Source organism: Pseudorasbora parva, chromosome 9 (genome assembly GCF_024679245.1).
Source record: "Pseudorasbora parva isolate DD20220531a chromosome 9, ASM2467924v1, whole genome shotgun sequence".
Classification (NCBI taxonomy): Eukaryota; Metazoa; Chordata; class Actinopteri; order Cypriniformes; family Gobionidae; genus Pseudorasbora; species Pseudorasbora parva.
In genome coordinates, this window is record NC_090180.1 from 18066732 (window position 1) to 18080505 (window position 13774).

Here is a 13774-nt window from a genome sequence, read left to right on the forward strand (position 1 = left end):
GGGATTAAAGGCACCCACAAAAACAAAATATGGACCCAAATTACGAGTACTGTTAATAGTGTGGGGGTTGAGAAGCGCACTCCAGCAGTTTAAATAGCTGTTTTGAAACAGTTAACATTTAATTTCGTATCACGGCACATGTATTGGGGTGTACAATAGTAATAATGATGTGATGTGGAGTACCATTTATTCACATTAATAATTGAATGACAATTTGTAAGATTCTTCTTCTTATTGTTATTATTATTTTTATTTATGACACTTATTGTTATTTAGAAGAAGAATGTCGTTATTATTTATTTTAATATTATTATTTAAAAGAAGAAGAATGTCATTTTTATTATTTAGTCAGTCTGAATTATTTTTAGTCCCAGTCCGTGCATAGCTGTCGGGCCTAACCCTGAAACGTCAGGTAAAGCGCACAGGCTCGCAACTGGAAGAATGCATGCCTACAAATCAAATGCTTTGGTAAAGTCACACAAATTAAACATTGAAGTCCATGTTGCACAAAAATAAACCCCGAAGTTTATAATTACTATGTTGTTGTTGTTGTTGTTTTACAGTGGGTCATAATATAGCATATCTTTGTCAGTGTGTTTGGTGTTAAGAATTGTTTTTCTGCGCATTTTCGCACTAACTCAAAACGTGCGTACACCACCTCCTGAGCTGGCGTAGGATTTGAGCGTGCCGTACGCCAACGTCCATATTGATAAATCTCAAAGTCACCGTAGTATTGTGTGTACTCTGGAAATTTGGTGTACGCACTTTTGATAAATGAGGGCCAATGTGACTGCATATCAGGTTTTGCATCGTACACTTGTCGGATTTGTTAAAGGATTAGTTCACTCAAAAATTTAAATTACACCATGATTTACTCACCCTTAAGATATCATAGGTGTATATGACTTTCTTGTATCTGATCTTTCTGATGAACACAATCAGAGTTATATTAATAAATATCCTTATGTTTCCTAGCATTATAATAGCAGTGAATGGGGCTCATGAGTTTGAAGCTCAAAATAGTGCATCCATCCTTCATAAACCAAATCCACACGGCTCCAGGGGGTTAATATAGGCCTGCTAAAGTGAAGTGATGCATTTCCGTAAGAAAAAAATCTAAATTTAGCACATTAAAAAGTAAAATATCTAGCTTCCATCATACCGCCTTCCGCATTTAACTTACGATAAAAGTGAAACTGATGTGACATGATGTAGGACATAGCGCATGTGTTTTGAACTGAGAGAGGCATTACACTTTCTCCTTAAGTTGAATACAGAAGACAATCTGGTGATATTGTAGTTTATGAAGTTCTAAATATGGATATATTTCTTACACAAATGCTTCACTTCAGAAGGCATTTGTTAACCCCCTGGAGCCTTGTGGAGTATTTTTATGATGGATGGATGCACTATTTTGAGTTTCAAACTTGTGAGCCCTGTTCAAATGTAAACCTCAAACGTTTTACATTTTACAAATGCTCTTGCATTCTACTACAGCTCCGCCACACTGCCTATCACCTTTAAGTGCCTTCTGGAGAACAACCACATTGACCGACGCATAATTCGCTTCGTACTTCCTGTGGGTGCTACTATCAACATGGACGGCACTGCCCTATATGAGGCCGTGGCAGCCATCTTTATCGCTCAAGTCAACAACTATGAGCTGGACTTTGGGCAAATCATCACCATAAGGTAGGGTACGGTGGACTAGATACCCCTCCCACCCTTAATTATCCTTTTGACCATATGTGTCACTAAATCTAATCTGAACGCATTTATTAAAGGGATATGATCCTATTAATCTTGACTTTTTATCTGAATATCTACATTTGTGAGAGTTATTCCATCTAAACAGCTTTCATTTTAATTAATTATTTAACCTATATATAAATAATTCCATTAATTATACTTTTCAAACATCATAATCTATAAAGCCAATTGAGTGGAATCACTTAATTTATTCATATGTATATTATTTTATTTATCCATATATTAAATATTTAATATACACTACCAGTTTTTAATGATTATGATTTTTATTTATGTTGAAAGAAGTCTTTTATGCTCACCAAAGATGCATTTATTTGATCCAAAATACATTAAAAATAAAACGAAATTACATTTTCTGTTTTAAAAAATGTTTAATGTAATTTATTGCTTTGATGTCAAATTACTCCTTACTCCAGTCTTCAGTGTCACATGATCCCTCATAAATAATTCTAATATGATGATTTGATGTTCAAGAACATTTCTTATTATCAATGTTGAAAACTTTTGTGTTGTGCTTTTTAATATTTTTAAGGAAATGGTGATACCAATCAAAAGCTTGGAGAAAGCAGGACATTTAATAAGTTGATGTGTTAGAAGCATGGGTAAAAATGGGCAAGCGTAAGGATTTGAGCGCGTTTAACAAGAGGCAAAATTGTGATGGCTGGATGATTGAGTCAGAGCATCTCCAAAACTGCAGCTTTTGTGGGGTGTTCCCGCTCATCAGTGGTGAGTATCTATCAAAAGTGGTTCAAGGAAGGAACAGTGGTGGGTCATGGCCGACCAAGGCTCATTGACGCACGTGGGGTGGGAAGGCTGGCCCGTGTGGTCAGATCAAACAGGCGAGCAACTGTAGCTCAAATTGCTCAAGAAGTTAATGCTGGTTCTAATAGAAAGGTGTCAGAAAACACAGTGCATTGCTGCATATCTGTCAGGAAGTTGACCCCTGTCCACCACCAAAAGTAGAAACAGTGGGCACATGAGCATCAGAACTGGACCACGGAGCAATGGAATGTGGCACCAGGATGCACTATGGGAAGAAGGCAAGCATGCGGAGACATTGTGATGCTTTGGGCAATGTTCTGCTGGGAAATTAGGTCCTTAGGTCCTGCCATCCTGTGGATGTTACTTTGACACGTACCACCTAACTAAGCATTGTTGCAGACCATGTACACCCTTTCATGGAAATGATTTCTCTGGTGGCTGTGGCCTCTTTCAGCAGGATAATGCGCCCTGCCACAAAGCAAAAATGGTTCAGGGATCAGCAACGGATCAGCAAATGACGAGCACAGCAACGAGTTTGAGGTGTTGACTTGGCCTCCAAATACCCCGGATCTCAATTCAATCGAGCATCTGTGGGATGTGCTGAACAAACAAGTCTGATCCATGGAGACCCCACCTCACAACTTACAGGACTTCAATTTTTTTATTTATTTAATTAGTTTATTTATCAGGGACAATGTACAAAATACATTAATCTTATGAGAATATGTTTTGTACCAGAATTAGCTAATGCTAGTTTCCATCTGCAGTCCCTGGGCAGGTGCACACAATATTAAAACATTACATTACAATGACTTTCAGTAGCACTAACAAATACATACAATATTAGAAAAACACTAATCAAAAAACCATCACAAGCTAAAATATATACTACATAGTCAAAAACATTTTACACTTATAAAATTTAAATATGCTGATGCTGTCACAACTGGTTATCAAATATGTGCTTCTTTAAGCTTCGAGAGAAGTTATTCTGATCTACAGACAACTTTAGACTGTCTGGGAGCTGATTCCATTGTTTAATGGTTTTAAATGAAAAAGCTGTCTGTGCAAAGACAGAGGATCTTTTCAGGATAGCACAATTTCTGCGAGCCGTGGAGCGAGATGTTCGGGTTGTCAGTTCAGAATAAAGCTTTATGAATTTTTTCTTTGAAGGTGGAGCAATATTATTAACAATTTTAAAAACCGTTCTTAAATTTGTATATCGAATTAGGGAGTCAAAACTTAATATTTTATATTTACTAAGAATATTACAGTGATGATACCAAGGAGCTTTTCTGTCAAGTACCTTTAACGCCTGATTATAGACCGATCTAAGCGGTTTAAGTGTAGTTTCGTTGGCTTGAGACCAACAGAACAAACAGTAGGTGATGTGCGGAGAGATCATGGCATTAAAATACATAAAAGATGCTTCAATTGTCAAACTTTTCCTAATATGTCTAAAAATAGAGATATTATATTTAATCGAATTGCACATTTGTTTAATATGTTTTTTAAAACTCAGAGTTTGATCCAAATGGACACCTAGATATTTTATCTCTGTCACGATATTAATTTAAATGTTCGGCCTATTTGTTACTTTATTGGACTTAGTGAAATACATTCCAACAGTTTTTTCAATATTTAGTGTTAAGCAAGAAGTTTTCAGCCATTTACTTATTTCGTCCATGGCTGAGGACAATTTAGTGGCCACTTTCTCCATATCCCGATCATGTACATAGATGACAGCATCATCTGCATACATGATGATCTCTACGAACTTGCACACAGCTGGTAGATCATTGATGTAAATAATGAACAACAATGGTCCCAGAATTGACCCTTGTGGGACCCCAGTTTTACAGGACTTCAAGGAGGACACTGCATTTTTTTACCCTCACACATTGCATCCGATTTGAAAGATATGATTGTATCCAACACAATGTCTCCATAGACAGATTATACTTAGAAAGCTTAGACAGGAGGACACGGTGATTTACCGCGTCAAAGGCTTTTCGCAAGTCCAGAAACACGGCACCCACCATGCCCCCTCTGTCCAAGTTGGCCTTTAAATTTTCCACCAGATAGTAGCAAGCTGCGTCGGTGGAATGGTTACGTCTAAAACCGAACTGCATAGAGTGCAAAAAATTATTACAATCTAAGTGATCGGTTAGCTGCTCTACAATGGCTTTCTCAAGAATTTTAGATGCTACAGGCAATATATTAATAGGTCTGTAGTTGCTTATTTCATTTTTGCTTCCAGATTTATAAATTGGGGATATAACTGGTCTTTTAAAGACATTGGGGAAGATACTTTCATCAATAGATTTATTCACAATATATGTGATAGCTGGCTATCAAGTCCCCAGAAATCATTAACTTTTGAGTTCGATAAGGATTGTATTATTTTATCTGTTTTAGAATAATCAATGTGTTTAAAACACAGAGGCTCATGATCATAAATGGAGAGCTGAGGTGATGAACAGGCATAAGGTAATCCAGAATCATGTTGGACAATTTCATTCACTGATTCAATAAAATAATTGTTAAAATGGCATGAAACTATTTGACCATCCTTGTGATTTTCATCATATATTTTCAGCTCTATTGTTCCACTTTTAGTTTGCATCTTTCCAGTTAATTTGTCTATAGTTTGCCAAAGTTGTTTCGAATTGCCCTTTGCTTGTTTAATTATATTCAGATGAAATATTGCTTTTGCTTGTCTTAGCTGTTGAATGACTTTGTTTCGAAGTCCATTATAGATCAGGCGATTTATGGGACTTTTTTAATGCTGAATCTCGAGTTTTCATCAACTTCCAAAGATTAGCATTTAACCACGGTAAAGGAATGTTGACTTTAGGCTTTATCTTTTATCTAAAGGATCTACTGCTAACATCTTGGTGCCAAATACCACAGCACACCTTCAGGAGTCTAGTGGAGTCATGCCTTGACGGGTCAGGGCTGTTTTGGCAGCAAAAGAGGGACAACCACAATATTAGGTCTTAATGTAATGCCTGATCGGTGTAACTATATAGAGCGCGGGGTGGGGGTGGGGGTGGGGGGGGTTGGGTGTGGCAGCAGTGGCTCAGTGGTTCATGTAGGTTGTCTACAAACCAAAAGGTGGTTCAATCCCTGGCTCCACCTGACCAAGTGTCGAGGTGACCATGAGCAAGACACCAAACCCCAGCTGCTCCCGATGAGCTGGATGGTGCCTTATATGGCTGACATCGGTGTATGAATGGGTGAATATGAGGCAAAAATGTAAAGCGCTTTGGATGGCCATAGGGTCTGTTGAAAGCGCTATATAAATGCAGTCCAGTTATATTATATATATATATATATATATATATATATATATATATATATATATATATATATATATAAGAAATTACTACTTTTATTCAGCAAAAATGACATTAAAAAAGTGATCGTAAAGACATTTATGTAAGTTTTCTATTTCAAATAAAAACGGCTCTTTTGAACTTTCTATTCATTATAGAATCCCACAGGAAAAAAATCACGACTTCCACAAATATTCATATTAAGCTGCAAAAATGGTTTCCAACACCATTAATAATAATTGAGTACCAATAATAATAGATCACAAAATCATCACATTAGAATGATTTCTGAAGGTTCATGTGACACTGAAGACTGTAATGCTGAGAATTCACAGCAATACAATACCTTTTAAAATATATTCAGTTCTTTAATATTGTAATATTTCATAATATTACTTTTTTATACTGTATTTTTATTGAAATAAATGCAGCCTTGGTGAGCATAAGAGACTTCTTTTCAAAGAAATACTATATTATATTTTAAATATTCATGTAATTATAAAGTGTAATTGAGATGTATCTTTGATGATTTGATTTCTCTGTCATTATTCTACTTAAATAATTATTCCATTTGTAAAAACAAAAACAAACAAACATCAAAATTTTACATGAAGGGCAAATCATTAGGATAAATCCTGCAAAAATTATATGATGGATGTTATATTACCGAGTAGTGAAATTACCTCTGATACCAAGTTAATTTATAAATCAGATATCAGTAAGTTCTTACTCAATGCTAATATTTTTTTCAGCATCACTGCTACAGCAGCCAGTATCGGTGCTGCTGGCATTCCACAGGCTGGCCTGGTAACCATGGTGATAGTGTTAACTTCAGTGGGACTTCCTACAGATGACATAACTCTAATTATCGCTGTGGATTGGGCCCTGTAAGAAATCCGTCATATGAATTTTTCTCTCTCATTCATTTCCGTTATAAATGCAGAGTTTTCATAACTTGTATGTGTTATGCATCTGTTAGGGATCGGTTCAGGACGATGGTGAACGTGATGGGTGATGCTCTGGCCACAGGAATCATGGCACACATATGCAGAAAAGACTTTGTGAAGGAGGGCGAGGAGGTGAGAATAGGTTTACAGGTTCTTATAAATAAAAAAGGTTAACTCACGGCAAAGTCCTTTATCATTCCTCACTTAGTGGTAAAAAGAAGTTCAAAATACCTTTACAGTACTGATCGAGTGAACATCCCAATGCCACAAACAATGCTGAGATACTATTTAGATGAATATGTAAATATATGCTACACGCTTTCCTCTAAATAACAAAATAAACAACTCTGAATGAAATTCAGTGACGTGAAGGCTGTAATGTGATTGGTTATCAAGGCACACGTAATGCAAGCCATTACACTTTCTCCAATGGTAGAGCCACTAATTCTCACATCTTTTAATAATAAGACCCTTTCTGTTTCCACATTAAAGAAGGCGGCACCTCAGAGCAAAGCCTATTTATTAAAGGGATACTTCACCGGTTTTCATATTAAACTATGTTATTCCCTTAACTAAAACGAGTTGATAAATACCTCTCGTCTCAGTGCGTGCACTCAATCGCTCTGACGCGCGGTGACGATCTGATAGCATTTAGCTCAGCCCACTAAGCCCAGTTCATTCACTATGGTATCAAACAGAGATCAAGTTAGAAGCGACCAAACACCTCCACGTTTCCCCTATTTAAATACAGTGCACTGAGACAAGAGAGGGAAGTATCAACTCTTTTAGTTAAGGGAATAACATAGTTTAATATGAAAAAGCATTGAAGTATCCCTTTAAGTAATCATCACGGACCAGTGATAGTTCGATAGCGTTTACCAGCTGGAGCAAATTTTGGCAAAAATTATTCCCAAAGCTACAAACAAACTTTGCTTTGACCTTACTTTGTTTAAAATTGTGTCAGCAGTTTGTATGATTTTGCTTAAAGTATATTGAGGATAGTTCACCCAAAAATGAAAAATAGCCCATGATTTACCCATCCACAAGTCCTTCTAGGTGTATATGACATTTTTCTTTCAGACAAACACAATCAGAGGTATTTTAAAAGTCTTATGGAAAAAGTGTAATTTGCATTCAAACGGTACATTACGCTACGTCGGACGACATTGCAGACTAGTTACACTCGTCAGACATAGCGTAAGCATTTTGAACTGCAAGATGCACTACACTTTTTGAACAAGTTGAATAAAGAAGGCTGGAAGCTAGATCATTTACTTTATCATTTACTTTATTTTTCTTATACAAACTCATCGATTCGAGAGTTTGAATCTTCTAAGAAAATTTGCAATAAACTGCTAAATTCATATAGCCTGGATGCCAGCCAAACTCAGCCCCGCCCACAACATTTGTTCAGTTCAGTCTGCATGCATATTATTCTATATTATTTTGGCAAGGTTGCCTGCTAAAATTCGCATTCCTGGGTCTATATATCACATAATAGTCGCTTCAACAAGCGGACGTGGAAAACAACCCTCGGAAAAAAACGTGGACTTGGCAACACAGTGCAGTTGAGCTCTGTTGACATTTGACAACTAACGTAATGTGTCGCTCTGATTGGTTGTAGATCTATCCAACTGAGGTCTTTTCTGGTTCGGTTGAAGCAGTTTCAGACTCATATTCTGACTAGAATTGAGTATGACCACGTCAGGCTAAAATTCCTATGGATTAGTTTTCGATCCGACTGATCTCTTTATGAAATGTCAAAGTATTATGTAGCACCCGCAATAGCTAATTGCGGTAGGCAGATTTATTTATTTTTTGTTGTGTGGGCCACTAGGTTCGACTAGGGAGCCTGAGTTAACTGTGATTTAGAAATATGTACAGATAAGATGAATCAGAACTTCTTTTGATGTCAGCCGACTATTTACTATTTGAAATGTAAAGATAAAGAAATAAATTTGTTGTAAACAGTCAATGAGAACAATTACAAGAAAAATAACAAATGAAATGAACAATATACCGGTATGAAAAATATACAAAAGTTAGATCTCAAAAAAAACTATAGGTGCACCTTTGTAAATAACACACACTTATTTGTATGTCAAATAAATTCTGTTCACATTCATTCAATAGTTTGGTATGAGTACAAAAATCAGAATGTGTATCAGAAAAAATTCTCAAAGTCAATGAAATTTGAGCTCAACAGTCCTGAGTTTTCCTTCCAATAAATGTTAGTTTTGTCTCTCCTCAGAAAAAACAGTTAAGGAAAACAGTTCACTGGGGGAAAAAACAAAGTCCAGTCTTGTTGCGTGAAAGCGCAAGAAAAGAATAAGGGAAAAATAGCCCTTTAAACTTGATCCAGGAAAATTTTAATCACTCAGTCTCAAGTGATAGGAAAAAATAGAGAAAGTGTGAGTGAAGATCCCACCTCAAATTGGAAGAAAGTAGAGTTCACGATATAGGGCTTAGGCCTACTCAATCAGGTCTAGGGTCCAGATCCATGGGGGCTCGCCATCAAAGGGAATATCCAGAAATGTTTCAACAGGAACAAAAAAACCTGACCTGTATTTTAGGTCAAAATGATAATACAATTATTTCGATTTCAATCTTATTACTTCTGAGAGAAATAACAGTATTAAGACAGCGGAGAGCTGCATCATTGTCTCGCTACAGCAATAATAACCCAAATAAAATGACATATATAACATTCACATAAAGGAAGTCAAGATAAAACTCAAATCAAACCATATATACATTCAAATAAACTCAAGACTACACTTAAAACACATGCTTTCTATGATTTCGTCACACAGTTAATGTCACATGTAAACACATTTACTGATCGCTGATCTCATTTCAACCATATACATACAAAAAACATTAACACTCACCAAATCCTTGTTTAGTGATAACTTCTATAACTTCAAATATTTGGCCTCAAAATACCGATGTTCAAACAAAAACAGCCACAGGACCTCTGCTCTAACACTTCTCAAAATGGAGGATTCAATTCTCCCTCTGCCTGAGAGCACGTTCTAGAAAGAGCAGGCTTAAAGGGGCAGTACTCTATTTTCACATACATGACAAAACCAAATGAAAAGCTCAAAAATAAATTAAAACACATAGAAAAACAATTTCTTTTCACTTCTTTCTTTCAGAAATGTTTCTTCTGCTTGTTTTTGCAATCAAACAAATTATGAAATTTTAATAAAATCACATAAATGAATTAAATCACTATTGTGCATTGTGTATTGTATCTCTTGTCACTATGTAGCTAAATCACCTGTGCTACAATTAGTTGCGTAGCTGTCAATGGAGAGTACAGAAAACTTGCAGATTTCATAAAAAATATCTTTATTTGTGTTCCAAAGATAAAAGTATTGCGAGTTTGGAATGACATGAAGGTGCATTATTAATGACAGAATTTACATTTTTGGGTGAACTATTCCTTTAACACACACACATGTATCTGATGCCCATTTCGCTCAGTAGTACCTATAAAATGAGGATTTTGTCTCTTTACAGATTCCTCTCATCTGTGAGACCAAGCCTATGATAAGCATCCAGCAGATGATGTCCTATCAGAAAAATGGCTGCTTCCAGCCCCCTCCGCCAGGCCCCATGAGGAAACCCGAGCTCCTGTCGCCTGATGTGGCCCGTCTAATGCAGCTGGAGGAGGGCATCAGGCCAGCCGACAAGAAATCCCCTCACCTGTCTCCACACCATTATAAAAGAGACCACAAAGACAAAGAGCATTGCACCATTGACATGAACGGTCTGGAGACCAATGTCTAGACTCCTCAAGAGACCAGAGCTACAAGTTGTCAGCCGCTCTCTCCCTCTCTCTCTCTCTCTCTCTCTCTCTCTCTCTCTCTCTCTCTCTCTCTCTCTCTCTCTCTCTCTCTCTCTCTCTCTCTCTCTCTCTCTCAATCTTTGGATTTTGAGTACATCAAGCGTGAATGTCTTTGTAGGGAAGCTGAAGCGATCCGGGCCGTGAATCTTTGGACCTGCTAAGGGGATTTTCTGAACCCTGTTGACCTTTGAACCCTCTCATGTGGATCGGTGAACATGTTGTTCTGTTGTTATTGTGTCCTTTCCATGTGATCTACAGGAGAGAAGAACATCAATCTTCATGGACAGCTTGTCTGAGGAATGTGGATGTGTCATTTTATCACAGTACATTATATGTTATATGCTGCTGAGATCGTTTTTCATCTTTTTTATTTTTTTTTCAAAGCTTTCTCTAAATCCTCTCCTTCACTAACATGTTCCCTGAAGAAGATTTAAACACCAGTGATCACATTCAAGAAGTTTTTGATGCTTGTATCTGCTAAAAGTATTTGATACACTTAAAAATGTCAGAATCATTACCTCCAGCCCTTTATAGGACTTAACCTTTATTAAATGTTTTTAGAAATACATATACATGTATATCTAAAAATCATCAAAACACCAGTTAGTTAAACGTTTGTTCTGAGTGGAGATGTTTATAAGCTAGTAAGAAAGGCTCATCAACATTTCATTTGATATTTTGTTATCAAATGCATTTATTGATTATCTTTACAAATTAGGTGTGATTTAAGTGTCCAAATATTTTTGGGGATACTGTAAATGAGCAAGGTTTGCAATATATTATATACTACCGTTATATACCCAGGGGGGTCAGAAATATTTTTAAAAGGAAATTAATACTTTATTAATCAAGGATGCATTTAAATTGATATATTAAAGTGGCAGTACATTTATTATTTTATACAAATTTTATTTTAAAAAAAAATGTTTCGTCATCAAAGAAACCTGAGAAATATGTATACCCTACCATTTCCTGAAACATATTAAGCATCAGGAATGTTAAGAAATGTTTCCTGAGTATCAAATCTTCATATTAGACTGATTTCTGAAAGATCATGTGGCACTAAAGACTAGAGTAACGATGCTAAACATTCAGCTTTGAATCACAGGAATGAATATGAATTATACACACACATGTACATATGCATACCTGTTTGAAAGGGCGGTGTGTATGCTTATATGTATATAAAAAGTGATTTAAGAAACACAATCTTCTATTTTGCAATGGCTTCTGGACCTGTGGCTCTTGAGGAAGATGGTTTCCTACCCATGCTCTAATTTGATTTTGGGTCAATTGCTATTAAAATGAAACCAAGAGAACATCAAGGGGGAAGGACATCCTTTGCAAACCTCTCCGAAATTTGTCAGAAGTGAGCTTTATGGACTTGCACGTCATGCCACACATTCCCAAAGCCTTACAGAACTTGTATGGATTCTTTGTATGAAAAATGTCAAATGTATTAATTATGTTTGAATGAAACTCGATAAAATCACTCACTCTGTACGCCTGAAAAGCAACGCATGCCTTCTCATTCCAGTGTTCAAAGACGAGACATTTATATAGATGCACATATCCAGTCGGGTAAATTATAGAAAGTTGAGCATAATTATTATTAAAAGTAACTACAATGCATCAACAGAAAAGCTACATGAAAATTGTTTAGAATAGAATGTAGTGGTCAGTTGGCCAACAGGAGGAAATCTTGCTGTCCTGCATGGTGTAATTATTCTGCCCACTGGTTGATTAACTGGTTGTAAGATCCATATAGTAGGGCAGAACAGCAGCATGTGAATGTGTAATTAGGAACAACCGCAGAGATGAGTAGAAGGTGGAGGGAAAGAGTTTGTGTGGGCACATGGACAAGGTGAAACCCTGCAGGAAACAGCGCTGCCATTGGGCCATTACAGTGAAGGACTCGCATACAGGGTAACTGCTTATTAAAACACACCAAAAATGTTTGTATTCTGCATAAAAAAAGGTAATGCATTTCATGCTTGGAGACACAGACTGTGCCCATTGTACTGATGAGCTTAACTAATCCGCTTTACTCAGGTTTAAAACATAATAGTAGACATATTGCCATCCACATACTTTGAAGATGTTTTTGCAAGTATGTTAACTTCAAAATTGTGAAATTCAAAAAAGGGGTGAAAACACCTAGCCTAGAAATCTAGATGCGCCCTAGCGCAAGCAAATTTAATCTGCCCGCGAGTGTCGACTAGCAACTCTCAATACCCTTCTGAGCTGTAAACGCCAAACTCTTGCCAGGCCAATCCCATCGTGTATAGAGTCGGTGGGCGGGGCCATAATGACGTCGGCCGAGTTGCGTTTGCGCGATTCTAGTAAACAGAAACTGGCGAACGGCGGTCTTTCGAATCAGCTTCGACCGTCACTCTGGAAGACTTGGAGTTAAGCTTTTCTCTGAGAAAAGAACAGAATGTCACTGAAGTCATTCTTAAAAGGGGTAGATGTGTTCTGAGTTTTGCCGACCGGATACGGCGAACGTTAAATCTATCAACAAGCTCTGTTTCACCTTCGTTGCTCTGGTTGGTTGTAGCGCTATCCTATCACGTGCAGAGGGAGTTTGAAAGACAACCGTTTATCCCGCCCCTCAGATTGAGCTCTGTCAATGGTGAGTTTCCAGACCAAACATCTTGATGTGGGTCTGGCTTGTCAGGCTAGAAAACACCTGTTGTGCCTTCTAAACATACACTAATCAGGCATAACATTATGACCACTGACAGTTGCCGTGAATAACACTGACTATCTCTTCATCATGACACCTGTTAGTGGGTGGGATATATTAGGCCAGTGTTTCTCAAACTTTTTCTGCCATTCCCCACTTTGGAGGTAGGGAAGGGCCACGAGCCCCATCTGTCCCCAATCACCCAACAAAATGGTAATTATCTAGGCTTTAAGTTTGCCTGTTAACATTTATTTGATTAACATCACATTTAAACCTTTCATGTGTACAGTCAAAATATTTTAGCTGAGTTTTTTTTAAGGCAACGTTATTTTAGAACGTTTCATCTTAATGTTTCTATGGCAACGCGTCATGTTTATCACGTGACTCACCACAATCAAGAAAGCGCTGAATGACAGAT

At 37.0% G+C, this 13774-nt stretch overlaps 1 protein-coding gene across 1 annotated transcript in view; it reads left to right on the top strand.

Annotated features, from left to right (window-relative positions):
- slc1a7a (solute carrier family 1 member 7a) overlaps nt 1-12404 on the top strand; it is a 59935-nt gene extending 47531 nt beyond the window's left edge. Inside the window, exons 8-11 of the mRNA XM_067454218.1 lie at nt 1498-1692; nt 6623-6757; nt 6850-6949; nt 10343-12404. Coding sequence (XP_067310319.1) covers nt 1498-1692; nt 6623-6757; nt 6850-6949; nt 10343-10612 — 700 coding nt within the window. The 3' untranslated portion in view covers nt 10613-12404. The remainder of the gene's footprint in view (nt 1-1497; nt 1693-6622; nt 6758-6849; nt 6950-10342) is intronic.
- The last annotated feature ends 1370 nt before the right edge of the window (nt 12405-13774 follow it).